The 23,278-nt window shown below is 38.8% G+C and overlaps 1 protein-coding gene across 2 annotated transcripts in view; it reads right to left on the bottom strand.

Moving 5' to 3' along the window:
• NPSR1 (neuropeptide S receptor 1) overlaps nucleotides 1-23,278 on the bottom strand; it is a 107,139-nt gene that overhangs the window by 15,798 nt on the left and 68,063 nt on the right. For both annotated transcript variants that reach the window (XM_033087989.1, XM_033087990.1), the window contains exons 3-5: nucleotides 19,188-19,291; nucleotides 9,012-9,105; nucleotides 3,959-4,160 (exon numbers count right to left, since the gene is read on the bottom strand). In XM_033087989.1, coding sequence (XP_032943880.1) covers nucleotides 3,959-4,160; nucleotides 9,012-9,105; nucleotides 19,188-19,291 — 400 coding nt within the window. The remainder of the gene's footprint in view (nucleotides 1-3,958; nucleotides 4,161-9,011; nucleotides 9,106-19,187; nucleotides 19,292-23,278) is intronic.

The raw sequence follows: 23,278 nt of genomic DNA on the forward strand, positions 1-23,278 counted from the left end.
GGAGGAGGTGCAGCACCCGGGACGATGTACACCAAACGCACCTCGGTGGCAGGAGTGGGGCATTCCGGAAGCAACGAATGCTTTGCTCTGGTTGGAATGGTGGGGGCAAGGGGAGAGTGTTGGCAGCTTCCCCTGGAATAGCCAGGAATCTTTGAAAAAGACAAGTGACCTAACCTATAGTAAATGTATATAAAGCTACAGTAATTAAAACAGTGTGGTATCGGGGCAGAAAAGCCACTGATTTAGTTTTTTGAGTCCTCTCTCCTTTTCTTAATTATGTCACTCACTATTAACTGAAAATAAAATAAAACCATGTTCAAAATGAAGAAGCAAATGACAAACTGGGGAAATATTTGAAAAGTACAAAAAAAAGTTTATTGCCTAAGGAATATTTCTAGAGATAGAGAATAGAGAAAATGAAAACATAATAAAGGGAACAAAAGTTCAGAAACAAAGAGTATTTATAGTATAAATATGCATATGATAGAACTGCTATTTTATACCATAGAGATACGATAGATTATTTAGTAAGTGCTGTTTTAGATAAATGATCTAACATTAAAAAAACAAATTTAACTTAGATCTCTAATTCATACCTAACACCAAAAGTAAATGATACTGGGACAATTGGCAAATCAAATCAAATATATTTTTAAGTGATATTTCTAATGTCCTCCCAACACTGAAATTATTTTCAAATAATTAATGTAATAAATCATAAAAAAGTTAAATCAAAGTATAGATAAGTATGTGGAAGGGACAATTTCCTAAGAAAGACATGAAGTAATAAAATGTAAAGAGGAGCATGACTAGATGTGAATACTAAAATGTAAAACGTCTATATGTTATCCAAGAGCCATATACATTTCATTTATATTTTCACATGTATTTCTAGAAAGTTTTGCAAAGTGCTTTCCTATGATTCTTTTAACTTTTAAAAAACTAGTTATTTGACTTGCTCATTTCTAATTATACTTATTCACTCTTTGTTTTCTTTTCTTAATTAAGTCAGTCATATTAAATGAAAGCAAAATAAAACCATATTCCACATGAAAAGGCAAATGACAAAGTAGGGAAATATAGTCAACATATAAAAACAGGAAAAGTTTATTATATAAAGAATATCTCTAGAGAATAGGGAAAATAAAATAAAATAGAGAAAAATGTGTAAAAGAACATAAATAGGTAATTTATTTAAAAAGCAAAACTGATAAATATATAAAATGTGTTCAGCCTCACTTGTAATGAAAGAAATGCAAATTAAAACAACAATGACATATTTTGCTTATGAATTTGGTAAAATATATATATGTATGTATATATATATATATGATATATGAGAGACAATACAGCATGAGGCATGGGTAATAAAGTGAGTGGCCACCTTATTTGAGTTGTTTCTTTTGTTGACTTTAGCTTGAAATTAAGAGTTTAACCTTGTCTAAAAGAACCACAGATAATAGAATACTCAGAGTCCAAAGTATGGTAAAGGAAAAGCAAACCAGCAAGCAAGAAAAGAAAGGAAGCAAGAAAGAAAGAAGTATTGAACTTTAGCTCGGAGAGACATGGAACTGTAGGAACGTAATCCAGGAATTAGCTGGAAAATTCTTTGTGGGCCTGGTCTTATTTCAAGAAGGGCGGAGAAGCGGAAAGAGGTCAACAAAAGAAACAATACAACAAGGTGCCATGTCCTCCAGACAGAAGCGCTTTCTACAACAGGAGGAGCCGGACCACAGAAGAGTGAAGATCCTGACTGCGCAGGTAGGAAATGCTTCAGAGAAGTTCAAGGACCGAGGGAGGTCACTGAATATTCTTGGTTCTGCCTCAGTGGGAAGCAAGGAGCGGGACTTAAGGAGGCCTTCGTTTGATGAGGGCTGAGTGAAACCCACTTTTGAAATCATCCCCTTTAATCATCAAATTATACTTTGCTTTTTCCAAGGACAGTACAAAAATGCACAAGGTGGGCTGTAGGCGAGTTTGAGGAGAAGTCCTGGTGGGAAGAAGCAGCTTGAATTAACGGGGGAATTTCAGACCGTGAAAGACCCGCCTGACAGATGGGGCCAGCAGCACATTGTGAGCAGGGCGGCCTGCTGAGCACGGGTTTTGACTGATTTCAGGAGCTGATAGGAAATCAATCAGGAGAGAAGCCAGGACATACAACTGCCACTGAAATTGATGAGTCAGTTGCCTGTGAGGGCCTGAGCCGCTTCCTTCCAAATATTTTCTTAATGGCTGGGACTAGCCTCTCTCCTCTTTTACCTGCCCCTTCTAACGTTGCTGTGACTTACCTTTGATTGGATGTCTAAATAACCTTCATCTTTCCTTCAAGATTCCTCCCAAACTTAACTTGGTGGAGAGGGGGACAGTAAGTTGAAATAAAATATAGATGTTGATTTGTCGATTCAGCAGGGACGACTGGACAATCTCCAGTCTCAGGGAGGCTGCTGGGCTGGTGGCTATGAGACCACTGTGCCCCGCCCGGCTCACCCTCTGATGGGGAGCAAATCATTTCGCTTCTTTTAGACCTACGTCTGTTCTTGTAAAAAATTCAGTGGCTGAACTATGTGATGGATAGCATTTCTCCAGCTTTAGCATTTTCTGAGACTAAAGATGAACAAAAAGCAAGAACAAGTGATTCCCATAATGTCAGAAAACCCTTGAAAAATACCTAACCACTTACTGATCAAAGAAATGCATATTGAAACAGTGAGAGACTTTTTTAACCTCTATGTTTGGCAAAGATTTAATAAAGAAATGGCATCACCTTCATCGGGTGGGGAAAAGAAAAAGTAGAGCTTGTGTTTGTTAGTGGCAGGGCAGTTTATGAATATCCGTCAAAGTCTTAAAATGCACATCATCTTTGATCTAGCAATTCTACTCGATTGAGCTCTGAAATAATCAGACTCATGAGTCATTTTCAGGACAAGGATTTTTTTCACAAAAGTATTTATACCATTTAAAACCAAAGGCTGATCTTTCTTTGCCCAGGACAAATTTTGTGACACATCCTGGCAGGCTTGGGGACACGCACAGCGTCAGCATGGCCCACACACAGGATACAGGCTAGGTGCCTCCCGCAATTGCCCATCTTGTCCACCCATGCAGAGCCGTGCTTCCAGAGGCGACCCTGCCATGTGACCAGGTGAGGCCAGCTGGTTGTGGTCTCTGCTGAAAGGCCCACCATTGGCTGCAGGACACAGGGAACGTCCTATGGCTTGGTTGCTAAGGCCCTTCATTGTTGAGGCTCACCCCACGCAGAAAGAGCTTATTTTCAGCTTCTCTCCCACTGGCACAGCCTTTCTGTCCTTCCCTGTCACCACAATCACTCTGACCTCTGAGCAACAGGAAACCTGCTTTTTCTCCCCATTCCCCTTCTCCTATCTGAATCCTTCAATGGTGACTACCAAAAAGTGTTCCCTGCCATTACCTGATTTCACTGTACACACACTAGCATATTTATTGCCTTATTGTGGTTTTGTTGTTTTGTTTCAAGGAGGTGTCTTTTCAATTATAACATAAGATCTCTGAAATGGGTACTATGTCTTATATTTGAAAGCCTGCATGATATAGGAGAAAGAACAGGGTATGGGATCAGACAAACCTGGGTTCAAATCCTGTGTGATGTTGGGTAAGTTACTTAACCTCTCTGAGCTTGAGTTTTATCATTCATAAAATGTGGACAGCACTAGTTATTTCCTAGGGTTGTAGTGTGGTTACTGGGATAAGTGTTAGTCACTTAATACCATGCTTCTCCTATACTCCACACTTGGATATTGTGACTTCCCTGCTCCTTACTTTACTTTGGAGCAGGTGAGCTTAGCACAAGCTTTAACTAAAATCGTGTGGCCTGGCCAATTTCCCAAGAACATGAGGAACAGTGAGTGACCTGCCGGGGAGGAGAGCCACAGTGGGCAAACCAGGAAAGCTTCTGTGTGAGCCTGGCCTGCTGGCCTCTTACCTGATGATTGTCAGAGGGATGAAGTACACCAGAAAGGCCACAATGGTCATGTATGGGGTCCAGTAGGAGTCATCAGGCCACAGGGCCCAGCACTGCACTTCACCGTTGGACAGTTTCCTTTTCCCAAATATGATCAGGGTGGGAATGGAGAACAGGAAAGAGAGACCCCAGGCAGTCACGATGAGGACCTTGGCTTGCTTTTCTGCTCAAAGACAAGAGAGGGTTGTCTGGGCATCCGGAAGCATTCTTTGGGAGCACACTTAGAATATAACGTAGGAAAGGCTCATTGTGTGAGGGGAACTCTGCCCCTCTCCAAGTCTCAGTTTCCTCATTTATAAAATGGGGATAGTAGGACCTGCATCTAGCGCTGATGCAGGGATGAAAGAGACCATCCTTGCCCAAAAGCTGGCATACTGCCTGGCGGAAGGTCCATGCTCCCCAATTTCTACTTCCCTGCTCCTTCTCTGATTAACCCACCTGACTTGAAATGTCGATGCATCCATTCTTAGAGTCTTGGAGAGACCAGTTTGTTCCGTATACATTTGACAGGTTGCTGTGCAAATGAGTGTCTCTGGTTACCTTCCTGATCCTCCAGGCAGGGATGGGACTCTTGGTCTGTCTAGCATCCTTCCATGTGCCGTAGGGGCACCACCCGGAAATAGCCAGTTAAAATTTTGATGATGTATTCATATATAATGTATAAATTACATATATAAAAATGTGATCATAATGTATATGCTTTCCAAGCAATAAGAGCCTTTCTTGACATATAATTTTATCTGGAGCTCAGAGCAGGAAGCCCAGGCAGGTCAGGGTGAAGGTGCATGACAGCCAGAACCTTCCAGCTCTGTCCTGGAGGAGCTCCACAGAATGAGCCCTCCGGGGACCAGTGTGTGAAGTGCAATTTGAAAAGCACTGGTAAAATAACGTTTTTCCAGGGTTACACTCGACTCCAATTTTATCAATTGCTTAGTATTAAGTATTTAAATAGTTACCAATTATTTTTTTATTGTAAATAATTTATATGTATATCTTTGCACTGCTCTAATGACTTCTTTAGGATGACAGAAACAGAAGCGTTTGGCAAAAACGGCTAAATTTCCCCCAAAGGATCTACAATTTATGGCTCCCACCACAAGTTTATAGAAGTTCCCATTTCCTTACACTCTCCCGACACAGAAGATTCTTTCTCTTAATATTGTTATCAAGCCGGGAAGAGTTCCTCTCCAACCATTAAATTTTGCAGTTTGTCAATTAGTAGTCAAAAGAGTTTCTTGTTTCTTAATAATTTTTTCATGTTATTTGTCCACTTTTCAAATGGATATGTTCTTATTTCTTTGCCAGATTTCTTTATAACAAGGTATCATCCCCTTGCCTGTACTATACAAATATTTTCTATTTGTCAAGTTGCTTTTTAAGTATGTTTCTAATGTTTATTATTTGTATAACAGATTACAATTTTTTGATATATGAAAAACTATCTCTCTTTTCCTTATTGTCTGTGTCTTTTCTGTTGTTCCTAGAAAGATCTTTCACCAAAATTATAAAACTTTTACCCATGCTCATACTCTTTTGTGTTAAAGATTTGACTTAACTGGAATTTACTTCGTAATTAGCTATGACAGGTAGTGATCTAATATTTTAAAAAATGGTTAGACAGCTATTGGAACACCCTGTGTTGACTAATTTATTCTTTTCTTACTGATTTGATATTCCGCGTACTTTACATAGGTTATTCTGATACCAGTATCCTTTTATTTAAATTATCAAAGTATCATATTATGTTTTAATATCTAGCACTGTATATCCCTCGTTACTATTAGTAAATGTTTCCCTAATTATTTTTACATTTATTTTTCCTAAAGAGTCTTAAAATTGTCCATGTCTCTGGACTTGCTGGCTAAGGAAACTACCACTGTAATAAAAAGCAGTAAAAAGTCAGTAAAATGTGGCCTCCCTTTCTCGTCTCTTTCCTTTGGGATAGTTGCCATTGCCTTGTGTCCACTCAGCCACATGTGGGTCCACCTGCTCCATTCAACGTGGAAAGGCTGTGCGGCTCTGTGGGGATGGTCTTCTCCCGCCCTCTCTTAGCTCAGTCTCACACAGCCCTAACCCTGCCCCTCACAGCTACCCTTAAATCAGACGAGTTTAGCGCCAAACTGACTCTAGTGTCGAGCTCCCTGCACCGTCTCATGCCCTGTTCTGACCTATTACCTCACCCTCTAACTATGAGGATCTTTGCAACTCCCTACAAGGCCAAGCAGCTTTCCTAGCGGGCTTGACATCCTTGTTAAATCGGCTCCCTGTGAGCTGGGAATGCCTTCAAGTTTCTGGTATCTGGATGGCTTCTTTCCTTGGCTTCCATCCCAGCAGCAGGTCTCCCCCTATTATTTGTATGTTTCCTCCCAGACGTCAGCTGGGGTTGGGCAGAGGAAGGAAAAATGGTTAATGTCTGTTTTCGTGCTTGCATCTTTCCCCGAAGCTATTGGAAAGGATTATTTTCCAAGTGCCCTACATGGAGCCTCTATTAATTTTGTAGTGAGGAAATAAATTACTTTACAACTTTAAAAGAACAGTAAAATATTCACTGCTGCCTTTCCTGTAATTTAGACACTGTTCAGAATATTGTACAATGTCTTCCAGAACTTGCGATATTTGCACTGAGCTCAACAGTCGATTTTTTTTAAAAACCTAATTAATTGGCAAGACAGGTAACTAACCACGTTTCCTTTTTGGCTCCAAATCCTCCACCTCCAGCAAGTATCTTGAGGCACTCCTCACATGTTTTCTCATACTTACTTCCCCTTCACTCCTATTTCTTCATCTTAAAATACTCTGGTGTAAGTGTCTTTCTGTAAGACACTTCCAGTCCTTCCTGGAATCCGCTGGGTATAAATAAATAGATGGATAAATTAGCGCATTGCACCTTTGCATGCATGCTCGTATATCATAAAATGTCTCTCCCATGTCCCCTCATTCATTCCCCTACCTCCTTCTCTATCATAATCACTAGGGCATGACAGTGCCCAGAATGCTTCACTCACACACACACACACACACACAAAAAAAAAAAGCCTACGAATTCTATTTTTAAATTACCTGTAATTGCACACAACACATCAATATGTTTCTGATATAAAAACTCCCTTCCTGCCTGTAAATCCCTGTGGTTACTATGGCTAGTCCAACTCCCGACCCCAGAAGTGAGGATAGTCCTTGAAGGTAATTATGTTTTATTCTGGGACCTCCCTTTTTCTTGCATTCTCTCCTCTGCCCTTCTCTTTCTCTCTTTCTCTGAAGGCAATATATAGCATTGCTTTGAGTTTTTTTCTTGACATTAATATTACCATATTGCATGGATTGTTATGTCTGCTGTTTGTATCACTGAAAATGAGACACAGATATTTTTATGTCAAGCATATTACTGTCCATGGCTCTACCACGTCCTCATTGGGAGAAGCCAGGAATGCTGTCAAGGGTGACTGAGCTGGACCCAGGCTGAGTTCAAATCCTGCCCATGAACTTACCAGCTGTGTGACTTTGAGCAAGTTACTCTTACTTTCTGGATTGTAACTGCCCAGACTGGAAGACACACATAATAAGAGAACCTACCTCACAGAGCTATTGTGAGAATTAACGTTTTAACGTAAAGAACTTAGAATCATGAATGGTACACAGTCTGCAATTACTAAACCCAAGCCACCGAAATTTCTCCAAAGGATAGCTAACCAGGCTTCCAAGGGACACCAAGGTTAGCACTGACTTGCTGCTATGCTGAACAAGCAACGCTACAATACACAGCACATGTACCTGCCCACATGTAGGCGTTTCTCCAGAGAAGGTACCAAGAAGTAGAATTTCAATGCCAAAGGGCTGCACATTTTATATTTTAATTAGATATTGTTAACTTGCTATTCAAATTATCTGTGCCAACATTATCTGATGTATTGAATAGTATCTGAAGACATTAATTCTACCTTTAAACTTTGCTTCTTTAGGAGTAAATTCTGCAGAATCGTGTTTTAGATGTATTATCTGTTTTCCACAGTTTGGCTTTTGTCATATTTGTTATTATATCTGATTGCACTTTATAGTCAAGATTTCGTATTAGGTTCTTCATTTTATAAGTTTTAACAGCCTGCTTGGGAGAGTGTAGTATGGGTCCCCAGACGTTGGGTTCTTACTTGCTTTCAGGTGTCATGGAGGAGAGTGGGCTCTGCCTATGGCAGAGTAATGGATGAGTCCTGTGACTATGTCCCCACCATCCCTCCAGGGCATCATTGCTTCTCAGGATGCCACTCTGCCTCTTCAAATCCATCATCTCTACTACTTGGAGGCAGAGACCTCCATCCCTTGGGGAGAAGGGAGGGCAGCAGGCAGGGAGACAAGCTGTGATGAACCCTCCTCATCGTGTTCCAGGAATCACCCTGCCAGTTACCTGGAGTCCTAGTTGCGGGCATTTGCACGATCTATTCAGGAAGTGCGCTTAACCCTTCTCCCACATTGCTGCAGCGTCACCTTTGGGTCTGGCGGGCTATGTGGTTTCAGCCTTCCCTCTGACCTATCGGCTTCCTTCTTTCAGGATTCTTCACTATCTCTGGATCAAGGAGGGGTGTCCTTGTTTTCAATGTGATTATCAGGTAAGAACATCTTTCCAATTATGTCTATCGTTTGGGGGTGAAAATGGCAAGGTACTTGTTTCTGGAAAATGAGCTAGTTGAAGTGGGAGTGTTCATTTCTTTGGACTGGTGTGTGTGTCAACAGTGCTGTGAAGGAAAATTCTGGAAGCATTAGCATCAAGATGAACGGTCAGCAAACCACCTTCCCTAGTTAGAGGCTCCTGGCCATCCATGGCAACCATCAATATTTTCCCAGGTACCCAAGCGTTCTTTTTTACATTGGTTTGGACATCAGACCCATGAAATGGAGGAAGTAGAGGGGGAGAGGATAAGGGGAAGAATAAAACCATTATTATGAGTATAACAGTGGAAACAATCCCACCCTCCCCCAAGGATGATCCCTTATGAAATAACACTTGGTGGAGCCAGCTCACCTCCTTGCAGGAACTTCATGGGGTGGACGATGGCGTGGTATCTATCTATGCTGAGGGACACCAGGACGTAGGTAGAGGCATAGAGCAGCACAACCTGGACACAGAAATGAGAGGAGGTGTGTGACTTCAAGAGGCGAGGGACGGCACATCATGGAAAGAGCAACATTTTGTGCTGTTTAGAAACCTGAGCACTGAACCACGGGAGGGTTGAGGTTTGGGTTGGGGCGAGGAATGACTGACTCCCTGTTCTAGGAAGCAGTTTGCTGTTCTTGGTGCTGAAGTTTGCGTTGTTAGTGACCGTTGAGAATGCTTCCAGCTCTCACTTGCTCATTCATTCACTGGACTTCTTGGAGACTCCACATTTCAGGATCAGTACCTCTTTCGACATTTGCATGGTACATTTGTGATTGACTTTTAAAGCTAAACTAATTTTCTCTGCCACAATTGACATTCCAGAATAATTAGAAACAAAAGTTCATCTGTGTTTTTATCAGTATGAGATGTTGAGAGATGATTGTAGAAAGGTTTTGGTTTCAGGGAGCCCATGTGCTGGTTTGAATCATTTACCATCATCTGAGCTGACATTGTCAGAGCGCGCCTTCCTCATTTCTCTAGCGGAGCTGTTCTCTAGGGAGGTCCTTGGCGCTCCTCTTCTTCCTTCCCACTTTTTCTTTTATTAACCTTACCATGCCCTTTAATTATCTGGTGTGCAGTGTTATTTGCATACTTTGCAGAGAAGGAAATTAGTATATAAGAAGTTAATACCTCTTATGTAAAGAGGATACTCAAAAAGTAATTAAATGAAATATCTGAGAGAATGATCAAAGTGGAAATTTTTCAGCTAATGTTGAGCCTCATTTCTACTAAGAGTTCAATCATATCTCTGCTTCATAAGCTTTGCATCAAATCCATAGCCTGTAGGAGAGAAACATGAAGAGTGAAGTCTAAGGGTGAGGGTCTGAATTTCTTCTAAAATGAAATGGAAATAACATGACTGACGATAGCCTTTACTTTATAAAAAAGAATCTATACCTTTTTTTCTCTTTCCCTGACTCAGATAAATAACAATCAACTACATTGTTGTTCTTTATTATTTTTATTTCTATAATACAACCAGAAGTGCATCCCAGCACTCACATTGTGGAAGGTGCCACAGAGAAGGGTTCTGAGGCCTGAATGGAGATTGAAAGCTCCGCGAGGAATATAAGAAGAATTTTCATCTTGCTAAAAAGGTGATATATGGACAGAAATAAAAATGACGGCCCAATTTAACCCCCCAAAATCAGACAACTGTCTCCATAGAGAAAACTGGGGTTTCTACCTGTGACTCATGAATTGTTAGGCTGGTCACACAAAGTTGAGGTGGTCGGAGAGGGATGGGCAAGACAACTCCCAAGATCAAAACCCTGTGGGGTGGAATGTCATGGTGGGAAGCCCATGGGAACCTTGGCTACCTGCAGCTGTATTGAATGAGGTGGCTGACGCAAGTTCAGAATCTGGAGCAGGAAGAAAGTTCCCAATAAAGCGTGCCCAGAGAAGCAGGCGATGCTAACAGAAAGAGCTTGACTTTGGGACCCAGCCAAAAACAGTATTTAATTTCAGGGGTCTTTACACATCTGGGCAGAGTAAAAAAATCTTAGAGGTTACATAAAAGAAATGTATCTCACATTGTCATGCTTTTCTCCATGAGAATGAATGCCAGAAAACAGTATAAAAACATGTTCAGAATTTTGAAAGAAAAATTATGGTCCAAAAGTTTTGCGAATATCATTTCTGTGCCAAGGCACAGACTAATTTTCTTAGATATATATAAGAAGGAAGAAAAAATAACATCACATAGTCTGCATGAAAAATATTCCTGGAGGAAATATTTCTGCTCATTGAGAATTGTTTCAAAATTAAGAACTCAAGAAGAGGGAATGGGATTGAATAGTAGCAGCTATGGTAAGCAATTAGTCATAAAAATATGAAATGTTTACAAAATAATTATGAATATAGTTATGAAACATTTCAGGAAAAAAATTTGGGGAGTTGAGTAAGAGAGTAGAAGGAAAGAAATCATGTTAAATTCCTACTTAGACATTTTAGATATCTCTTGTTTTTTACTCTGATAGAGACATATTAATTTAAAATTAAAGATAAGCTATAATAGCGTACAATAAAAATGGAGAAAAAATAACTTATTAGTTTCCTATGGCTACTGTAACAAATTACCACAAATTTGTGGCTAAACCAACATAAATTTATTCTGTCATATTTCTGAAGACCCGAAGTCCAAAATCAGTAATACAGGGTCAAAATCCAGGTGTTAGCAGGACCACTCTCCCTCTATAGACTCGAGAAGAGAATCAGTAACCTGCCCCTTTCAGCTTCAGGTGGCCACCCATATTCCCTCATTTGTGGCCACACCAATCCCATCTCGGAGTTTGTGATGACAATGCCTCTTCTGTCTCTGTGCTGAATCTCCCTCTGCCTCTCTTTTATAAGGAAGGATACATTTGAGCCTGCCAGGATAATGCAGAATAATCTCCCTATTTCAAGATCCTTAACTTAATCACATGTGTAAGTCCTTTTTTGGGACTGTATAAGGTGACATGCATAGGTTTCGGAGATTAGGATTTAGATATTGTTTGGGGGCCATTTTTCAGCCTACCACAATTAATAATCAAGTATAAAGGAAAAAACAGGTACATAGGAAAAAAAATTTAACACAGAAGCAATGAAATGAGGTGACTGAAATAACACCAAACACTATTTGTCACAGTAAATATGAGTGGCTTAAGCTCCTTCACTGAAACAAAGACTATTTGCAAAACATTCCCCAAATCCAACTGTTTAGAAGAGACATTTCTAAAACCAAGTGATTATCAAAGTTTAAAAACGAAGTGATGACCAAAAGTATATCAAGCAACTAAAAACTAAAAAGAAAACATTCATTACAGTACTACTATTAGGTAAGTTAAATTCAAAGCAAATAGCACTCCATGGGCTAAAGGGATTATTTATATTAATAGAAGACACAATACATAATGGCAAGAGAACATTAATAAACTTATATGAAACAAGTAACATAACACTAAATATATACTAAGACGTTCAGAGTTTTACAGAGGAAAAATACAATAGTACACATATAGAAAAAATTAAACTTTACAAGTAATACATATTATTGTAAAATATAGGTGACATTTCAAAAATTGGTCATAAAATAGACTACCAAGGGGAAAAAAAACTCAATAGATTCCAAAACATGAAACTTATGCAATTCACATATTTAAAACAAGCAATAAATAAAAGCCAAAATGAGTATCATGTTGTTTTGTTTTTAATACCACTTGAAAATTGAAACACCCTTATAATTAACTTGAGTCAAGAAGGAAATCAAAGTACAATTATAGAAAATTCATAAATGTCAACAATGAAAATTCTACACATCAACAACATATGGGGTACCACTTGGAGAACAGATGGCAGCTTGAGGACATATGTTTGAATTCGCACTACCCCAACCCTCAATTCTGACAAAAATGACCTAGGAAATATGAAACTAAAGAAAATGTTTGCAGAGAAGTCAGACTTAAATGGAGGACAGTTAGAGAAATTTTATGTTTTTTTAAAAAATGCCAGGTTGGATTCATTTAAAGGAGGATTCTTGAACTAACTTAAAAAAAATAATGTACTTTTTTTTAAGAACAATTTTAGATTTACAGAAAAAAAAAAAACTTGAGCAGGAAGTACAGAGAGTCCCATATTACCCCTCTGCCATCAGTGTGGTCCATTTGTTAAAATGATGACTCAATATTGACACATTATTAATAACTAAAGTCCATGGTTTATATTAAGGTTCACTCTTTGTGTTGTACAGTTTCATCGGATGTGACAAATGCATAATGTCATGTACCCACCATTAATTACAGTATCATACCAGAAGTTTCACTGCCCTAAAAATCCCCTGTGCTTTACTTATTCAATCTCTCTAAATCACTGGCAACCACTGATCTATTTTACTCTCTCCATAGTTTTGCCTTTTCCAGAATGTTGTACAGTTGTAATCACAGTACACAGCCTTTTCAGACGCACTTCTTTCACTTAGCAATGTGCACTTAAGGTTCCTCCATGACTTTTCACGTCTTGATTGCTCATTTTTTATTATTCCACTATGGGGATATACAATAGTTTATCCTCTATGTCTTTTTTGTGGCTTGATAGCTCAGTTTGTTTTGTCACTGAATGATATTTCATCATGTGGATGTACCAAAGTTTATCCATTCAGCTTTTGAGGATCATCTTGTTTCAAGGTTTTGGTAATTATGAATAAAAATGCTGTAAAGATTCTTGCGCAGGTTTTTGTGTGGACACACGTTGTCAGCTCAATCGAGTAAATACCTAGGAGCACAATTGCTAGAGTGAGAGTATCTTTAATTTTTATACAAAACTGCCAAACTGTCTTCCGAAGTGGCTGTCCCATAGAATTTCCACAAGGAATGAATCAGAATTCCTGTTGTTACACATTCCCACCAGCATTTTATATCGTTTTATTTTTTGTTTTGTTTGTTTGTTTGTTTTTGTTGGTTGTTTTTTTTGGCCGTTCTCATAGGTATGTAGTAGTGTCTTGTTGTTTTAATTTGCAATTTCCTAATGTCATACAATATTGAGCTTCTTTCCATACATTTGCCATCTGTATATCTTCTTTAGTGAAGTGTGTGTTCAGATTGTTTGCTCATTTTTAGGTGGGTTGTTTGTTTTCTTATTGTTGAGTCTTGAGTTCCTTGTATGTTTTGGGTACAAATCCTTTATCAATACTATGTTTTGCAAACATTTGCTTAGTCTGTGTCTTACCTTCTCATTCTCTTACAGTGTCTTTCACAGAGAAGTTTACATTTTTCATGAAATCCAACTTTTTGATTGTTTTCTTTCATGGATTATGCTTTCAGTGTTGTATCCGAAAAGTCACTGAGAAACCCAAACTCTGTACATTTTCTCCTATGTTATCTTCTAGTAGTTTCATAGTATTGTACATTTCATTCAGGTCTATGATCCATATTGAGTTAGTTTTTGTGAAAGGTGTACAATCAGTGAGGAGATTTTTGTTTTCACCGTGTAAATGTTCAATGACTCCACCAGCATTTCTTGAATAGGCTATCCCATTCTTTCTCCGTTGAACGCCTTTGTTCCTCTGTCAAACATCATTTGACTGTATTGGTGTGCATCTGTTTCTGGACTCTCTATTCTGTTTCATTGATCTATTTGTTGAGTCTCTTGCCAATTTCATGCTGTCCTGATTCCTGTAGCTGTATAGTAAGTCTTGAAATCAGATAGTGTCAGTCTTCTAAATTCCTTCCCTTCTCCCCTCTCCTCCTCCTCCTCCTCCTTCTTTTTCTTCTCCTTCTTCTTCAGTATTGTGTTGGCTATTTTGTGTCTTTTGCCTGTCCACATGAACTTTAGAGTTTGTCTCTATCTATAAAATAACTTGGGATTGTGGGTGGGATTGTGATTGAGATTGCATTGAATTTGTAAATCACATTGTACAAAACCAACATCTTAACAACAGTGAGTCTTTGTTATGACTCATGGAATATCTATGAACATAAAATATCTATCCATTTACTTGAATATTCTTTGATTTCTTTTGTCAGAGCTTTGTAGTATTTTTCATTTTTATCTTATACATATTTTGTCAGATTTATACAGTAGTGTTTCATATTTTTGGAGCTCACATAAAGGGTATTGTGTTTTTAATTTTAAATTCAGATTGTTCATTGCTGGTATATGGAAAAACAGTTGACTTTTGTAACTAACCTGGTATTCTGCAACCTTGCTATTTTCACTTAATAGTCCTACAGTGTATTTTGTTTTTTTGTTTTGGGCTCTTCTTTTGGATTGTTTACACAGACAACCTTGTCGTATGTGAACAAAGTTATTTTTATTTTGTCTTTTCCAATCTGTATACCTTTAATTTCCTTTTCTTGTCCCGTTGAATTAGTTGGGACTGAATAGTGCAATGCTGAATAGGAGTGGTGAGAGGGGGCATCCTTGCCTCGTTCCCAGTCTTAGGAGGAAAGCTGGTGGTTTCTCACCATTAAGAATGAGGTTCTTGGTAGGTTTTTTTTCTGTTGATGTTTTTTAACAAGTTGAGGAAGTTTCCCACTGTGCACAGTTTGCTGAGGGTTATTTTTTTTAAAAGCATAAATGGGTGTTGAATTTTGTAAAACGCTTTACTGTGTCGATTGATATGATCGTATGCATTTTCTTCTTTCCTTTTTTGATGTGATGGATTACATTAATTGATTTTTTTACACATCTTATCGTTGTCCCACAGTTCTTGGCTATTTCATTCCATTTTATTTTATTTATTGTTTATTGGGGACTATTGGGGAACAGTGTGCTTTTCAGGGCCCATTAGCTCCAAGTCGTTGTCCTTTAATCTAGTTGTGGCGGGCGCAGCCCAGCTCCAAGTCCAATCACCATTTTCAATCTTAGTTGCAGGAGGCACAGCCCACCATCCCATGTGGAAATCGAACCCGCAATCCTGCCGTGGAGAGCTCGCGCTCTAACCAACTGAGCCATCTGGCTGCCCCTCCATTTTTGAATAGACATTGTTTTTTAGACAAGTTTTATGTTCACAGCACAACTGAGTGGGAAATACAGACACTTCCCATGAGTCCACAGCCCTCACAAAGCAGTTTCCCTCATCATCAAAAGCCCACACAGGAGTGGTACATTTGGTACAATCAACGAACAAATGCCTGGAACCAATATGTCTTCCAGTCACTGCAGAGGGGCTCTGTGTGAATGCTGAGGCATAGTTTTGACACTCAGCCAGACAACTGAAGACCGACTGCTTCACTTCCTGCTTGCACAAAGGTCAGCCAAAGGTAAGAGCTTAGGGCTTTCTGTTCCTTCCTAAACATGGCCCGGTCCTGGACATGCTCTCAGTCTTCCAGATTCTCAGGACTTTGTCAGAGATTTTCAAACCCCTATGAATATTTCATTACCCAGCTTATATATATGTTATTTTAATTAAATTTATTGGGGTGACAATCGTTAGTAAAATTACATAGGTTTCAAGCATACAATTCTATAACACATCATCTATGTACTGTGTTTCCCCAAAAATAAGACCTAGCTGGACAATCAGCTCTAATGTATCTTTTGGAGCAAAAATTAATATAAGACCCGGTCTTATTTTACTATAGTATAAGACCGGGTCTTATATAATATAATATAATATAATATAATATAATATAATATAATATAATACAATACAATATAATACAATATAATATAATATAAAAGACTGAGTCTAATGTTAATATTTGCTCCAAAAGATGCATTAGAGCTGATTGTACGGCTAGATCTTATTTTCAGGGAAACACGGTATCACATTGTGTGCTCACCACCCGGAATCAGTTCTCCTTCCATCACCATATATTTGAACCCCCTTACCCTCTTTTACCATCCCCCCTCCCCCCTTACCCCAGCTTATATTTTTAAGCTTCAGGTTAGTCTATTGTTTTCCCCCACAGTTATCCAATACCTCAGGCATGTGTGAAGTGAATCAATTGCCTGTAATTGTTTTTGACAAATGCCTTCAGGGAAAAGGCTTTACACAGTGCATGAGTTCTCAATCATGCAAAATACAGGCAACCTTGCAAGTGGGGTCTTCCAGAGAACCACCAGACATGTCAAATAATGACAATTTCCTAGGAATGAGGCTTTTAAAAGAGCTCTGGTCCTCTTCTGCTCTCGCTAGTGGCTGCCAGACTATTTGTTTTCATTGTAAATGTGAGCTGTTAATTTTCAAAGCCACCACAAATCTGGAGACTGGAGGATGAGACTAGTACAAGTTAAAACACCACAAATATCATTTTTCTTACTGAAATTCAACAATTTTATTTGAATAAATGCTTCTTGAATTATTGGAAACCTTCATTAATTTCCAGAGTGGTTAAAAATTTGATTCTGACAATTTTTAATGGTTTTCTTGTTGTCTCCTCTTGTTGGAGGAGAGAATGATCAGTTTCTTATTCTGCCATTTTTATTGTGTCACCAAAATATATTTTGCATATAGTGTTACCTTGATATTCATTATAAATACTGTTAGAAGGCATATTACTGACAGGAGTAATTCTAGATGAAGAAGACATTTTTAAGTTAACAATTAGAAAAAACAGGTTATAATGTGCTTTTGAAAAATGTGAAGATATGTGTGACAAACAACTTCTAAGTTGTTCCCAGTGATCCTTGCCTCCAGGTTTCACTCCCTTCTGCGGTTCCCTTCTCTCCATACCGAATCAGGACTGACTTGTGTGACCAATAGAATACTGTGGAGGTGATGCTATGAGTTCTTAGACTAGTTCATAAAATATATTGCCACTTCTACAGTGGCCTCTTGGATAGCTTATTCTTGGGAAAGCCGGTTGCTATGTTGTGAAGACACAATGGAATATATGTGGAGAAGCTCATGTGGAAAATAACTGAATATTCTGCCAAAAAGCTAGCGAGCACTAACATGAATATTAGTCGGAATTCTTGACTAATAGAAACTGTGAGATAATAAATGCTTATTGTTTTAAGCCACTGAGTATTGGTGAACTTTGTTTCTCAGCAAAGGATATAGTAAGCAATAGAAAACATTTACCTACAAGGAAGCAAAAATCCTCAAGAAGAAATTGAAATCTGTTTTAAAATATTTAAATATATCTCTGAGGATAATATTAAGGGCTCTTTCACATATACTTAACTTTCAAGGTTCTGCTCAGAGCACAAAAGAAGATTTTTAATTGTAACTATTCTCTATTCATTTTCTGAAGACAGAATAACTCCATTACCAAGATCTGGAAATGATAGAACAAGTGAAAATCATAATCTCACTTATGAATATAGATGCAAATATTCTTTAAAAAATCCGTCTAACAAATGGAATCCAACAGGATAAGGTTTTCCAGAAACACATTATACCTCTACAAAGCTATAACAATTGAGACCTGAAATACTGGCATCGGAAATATATTAATGGAAAATAATTTTAAGAACTCAGAAACAGAAAGCATCAATCCCAACACCAGTTATGAACTAGTCCATTCTTTCCATACTTAGTTGAACTGCCTTAATATTCATTATATACATATATGATGTAATAACACAATATATGTATGTGGTACATACGTAATATTTTACACCAAATACATATTTTTTACAATTATATTTTTTACATTGAAGCATATTTGACAGGCAAAGAATAAATGTCTTTAATCTAAAATATAGGTATTAGCAATAACTGCGAAAATAATTATGCTGGTTATAAAAGAATTGAAAAAGGATAACAGACAATTTAGAACAGAAGAAATTCAAGTGGCAATAGATGTTTTAAAAGGTTAAATTTAGGTGGTAATACAGGAAATGCAAATTAAAACAAGAGATAATACCTATTTTCTAACAAACTGCTAATGTTTTTCCAAAAGAACATTGGCTAGTGTTCGGTTAGTTTGAAGGAAAAAAAGTAAAAAGAAATTGAAAAATTTTGCAGAGATTATTTAGCTAGTGCTATGTATGGTCTGAATGTGTCTCCCCCAAATCCACATGTTGGAATCCTAAAGCCCAAGTTGATGGTATTAGGAGGTGGTGCCTTTGAGAGGTGATTAGGTCCTGAGGGTGGAACCCTCCTGAATGGGATTAGTGCCCTTAGAAAAGAGGCCCAGAGCTCCCTGCCCCTTCTACTATGTGAGGATATGATGAGAAGTCTGCAACCTGAAGGAAGGTCCTCCCTGGACCTAGTTGGCACCCTGATCTTGGACTTCCAGCCTCCAGAACTGTGAGAAATAAATGTTTGTTGTTTATAAGCCAGCTCTGTAATATTTTTATTATAGTAGCCTGACTGGACTAAGACAGACAGAATATGTCAAAAGCTTTAATACTGACCCAGAAATTTTACTTAATGATTGGAATATGAGCATTGATATTTTTATTATTTCTTATTTGCATTTTCTTTATATATGTATTATTTTTAGCAAAAATTGCATTTAAAAAATCTTACAAATTTTGTTTGTCCTTTCAACTAGGAGGAACTGAACAGTTTGTTGTATAGGAATGCCGGGTATTATATTATTTTCCTTATGAAGAATCTAAGAGCTAATTTTGGTGTCAGTCTCATCACATTTGGAAGGAGCTACATACCTGCAAATAGCGGACCACTCGGCAAACCAGATCAGGTGCCATGAAGTCTCCAGTGAATCGCCAAATGATATCTGTCAAGATGTTAACAAGTCCTGTGAAAGAGTCTAACAAAAACACACAATTTAATTTCAGTTTCTTTCAAATTTGCAGCCATGCCATAGTAGAAATAAATTCCTTGAAGATTTTTGTTTTCCTTTCCAATTTATCAGGAGGCCATTGAGGAAAAGTAAGGCAAGATAGGAGTCCCTTGACTTTTATTATTGAAGCTTGTTACCACTGAGATGTAGCCACCTAGGAAGTATCTTGCTATTGAGTGACAAGGAATCATACTAATCATAGAGCTGACCTTTTAAGTCACAGAAGAGAAGTTTTAACGAGGGTTAGACCTGTGCTAAAATAAGGACTGCGTGTAGATCAATGAAAGGCAAAATTGAGAAAAGGAAAATATCTTCAGGAAGCCCTTCCAAATTCCCTTTTATGCATCCACTATTTTACAACTTGGACCTCTTTTTACCTCCCTACCACCAATTACAGCCCCTCTTCCTCTAGGTTCCTTTGCTTTCTTCTCCTTTCCCCTTTCAACATCTGCCTTTGGTAAAAGTCAAGCATGTGATCTATCAATTTAATTAACTTGGTTAAACTACAGAGGAACTGAGGCCAAGATCTGAGACCAAGATCAGAGATGTGTGATCAACTTTGCTCAATCTTATAGTTACAGACTTATAAGTTGTACAGATCCTACAGCAGCAATGGTAAAATATGGATGTCTAGAAGCTCCCTCTCTCCCCCCATGATGGATGACACTAATTGCTCATGTGATCCAGCATATTCCTCAAAATAATGCTGCAGGGATTCTGTGCTGATTGATGGATAGGACTGGAACTTAAAACTGGATGAGCAAGGATTCATTGACTTAGGGTCACTTTTTTAGGACATAGGATATAACACTGTCAAGGACCCGAGAACCAGGGCGAACTCATTGTTAGGGTAGATCTTAGAAGCCTGGAGAGATCGGCGATCCTTCCTACACAACATGGAAATGCTTGGGTTGCCCTGGTAGACTATAGAGGAAAGAATAAAATGGCCAAGGGAAGTGGGCATACTGTAATAATGGATGTCTTATGTGAAGCCAGGAGACCCAGCAGAGCGTTTACCTTCTGTGGAAGGGCTCAGAAAAAACATCATTCGTCACGGCCTCCAGGAATGCACTGGTGAGAGGGGCACCAGCATTATGAAAAGGCTCAGTGGTGGCTCCCAGCTGTAGGCCAGAGTAGATGGTAGGAGAGGGGGTCATGGAGCCAGGTCTTGTAACACTATGGTTAAGTATATTCTGCAATGATTCCCCTAGTCCTTCCCCAGAGGGGCCTGCGGTAGTTATTTGAGTGACTGGGGAAAGAGGAATATCTATATGTTTTGAGAACTGTTAGGCACAGAGCCTATGTTGACATGATTCCTAGAGACCTGAAGTGTCATTATGGCCTCCCTATAAGAATAGAATCTTATGGGGCCAGGTAATAAATAGAATTCTGGATGCAGTGGGATGGTCCACTAGAGCTACAGACCTTTCATTGATCATTTCCCCTGTCTCTGAGTGGTTAATTTGAATTGATATATTTGACAGTTGGAATAACTCCATATTGGTTTCCACATGAGTGGGGGAGGCCAAATGGAAGTCTTCAGTTCATTCAAGTCATTCAGTCCATGTTTGATCCCTGCAATTACTGGAGGAATCCTGGAGAATGACTGCAGACTGCCACAAGCTCAAACAAGTAGTAGCCTTGATTGGAGCTGTCAGCTACTCAGACAGAACACTGGGCAGAACTTTACTCTGAAATAAAGACTATGCATTTGGCTGGCTTGAGGTGCTCAGAAAAGTGAGCCGCTGAACAAAGGAAACTCCAACTTTGGGGACGAACCAAAGACACATAATCCATTTCCAGTGGTTTATTTATTTTTTCTTTTTTTCTGAAAAATGTATTTTATTAGAAACATTGGTTTTGGATGACTGGCTCTTGAAAGCTGAGATAATCAGAAAATGATGACATCCTTTTCTTTTTTAATTAAGCGTATTGAGGTGACATTTGTTAATAGCATTATAGAGGTTTCAAGTGTACAATTCTATAATGCGTCATCTGCATGCTGCACTGCGTGCTCATCTCCCAGAATCTCGTCTCCCTCCATCACCATATAACTGACCCCCTTCACCCTCTTCATCCTCCCCTCACCCCTTTCCCCTCTGATAGCCACAATTTTGTTGTCTGTGTTTATGAGTTTGTTTTGTCTGTTCATTTGTTCCTTTGCGTTTTATGTCCCACATACGAGTGAAATCATATTGTTTTTGTCCTTTTCCATTTTACTTATTTTGCCTACCATGATACACTCAAGATCCATTTTAATGGTTTATTTTTATTGCTGTTTCTGAAAAGAGTAATAGCAAAAGCTGAAAATCACACTGATTTGGTTAAACTTCTGTGAACTGGAAAATGAGGTTTGTTAATGTAACAGAAGGGTGGGCAAGGTATGAAGTGTATGTAGTATGTGCTCAGAGCGAACTTGTCGAATGAACTGTCACTGTAGTTTGGAAAGGGCACCATAGCTTTTTTTAAACTAAACTTTTATTTTGAAAAGCTTAAAAACTCACAAGAAGTTGCCAAAATAGCACAGAGGGATTTCATGTCCTTGTCACTCTGTTTCCCCCAGTGGTGACATCTTTTATACCTAGAGTTGGCTCTATGGTTTAAAGGAAAATTATTACTCTCCATCTAGGCTGCTGCACAGCACTGAACATGCTTTTACGGGGTGTCGCTGGCAGTTGTGTCCTTGGCAAGATTCTAAGCACTGAAAGTATCTCTACAGATAATTTAATCTAACAAAAAACTAAGAGATAAGTTCACCATTTTAGAGATGGGTAAACTAAAAGCGGTTAGAATATTTTAAGATTTTTATAGCAAATTAGAGGTGCAGCTGGACTTATAACCCAGATTCTGGGGTGTTAGTGTCCATGGTCTTCACCGTACTACCTGTGATTTGTTTCTTTTTTTCCCCCCTCCCTCGACCATCCCTCCCTCCCTCCCTCTCTCCCTCCCTCCCTCCCTTCCTTCCTTCGTAATCCTTGTTATATCTGTTTTCTTTTATTCCCTAGACTAATGTACAGGCATGGGTCTTCCTCTCGTCCCCTTATTTCCCGCCCTGATTTCTCGTTTGGCCCTTTCTATTTATAAGGCCACCCCCCACACAGAAGTTGCTTTTATCCCTTTAGAGAACTGGGGAGGTAAATCTTTTTCTTTCTCAGTCTTCACTGTTAACAGGATAAAATATGAGCCCCCCAGCTTAGCATAAAAGCCTTCCACGAACTGGCCTTGCCAAGGCCCCACCTGGTATTTTTATACTGAACACCACATTCATCGCATATTTGTGTTTTCAAGTTTGCATTCCTTCTGCTTGGAATGGTCTCTCTTTATTTATCAGTTTGTTGAATTTGTATTTACCTTTCAATACCTAACTGACATGTCCCCCTTTCCAGAAGCTTTCCTTGGCCATTCACATGGTATGGTCTATCACAAAAGAGTATATGGACCTTGCAGTCGTATGCCTGTCTGTCTCTTCTTCTTCGTTTCCCTGTAGGTAACAATTAGAAGCATTGGCAGGCCCACAGGAACTACATCAAAAGTTTCAAATGACGGGGAAGAGAAATCTCATGGCAGATCTGGGTAGTCAGAGAAGGTCAAACTGAGAAATTCAGACTTAAGCAGGGTCTTGAGAGTTGTGGTTTATGACCTGATCAAATAGGAATTTCATGGAGCTTTTCCTGGAAAGAATGGACTGGATGCATAAGTGGAATGGACACTGGAGTCACCTAGATATTCTTCTCTTCGGGTTTACTTATTCCTCAAATGAAAAATTGTGGGAAAAAACCCGAAACTTATGTTTCTCTAGATTGAAGTGGCTAGATGAACAATTGTAATGTACTCCAGTAAAATTTCTTTTCCCCTGGAGCTCGACCTTAAACAAGCCCATATCTGACAGTAGAGTACATGAGACCATGCCGCAGCATTTGTTATTTGCTATTAAGCAAATGCTGCTCTATCTGA

Source organism: Rhinolophus ferrumequinum, chromosome 20 (assembly GCF_004115265.2).
Source record: "Rhinolophus ferrumequinum isolate MPI-CBG mRhiFer1 chromosome 20, mRhiFer1_v1.p, whole genome shotgun sequence".
Classification (NCBI taxonomy): Eukaryota; Metazoa; Chordata; class Mammalia; order Chiroptera; family Rhinolophidae; genus Rhinolophus; species Rhinolophus ferrumequinum.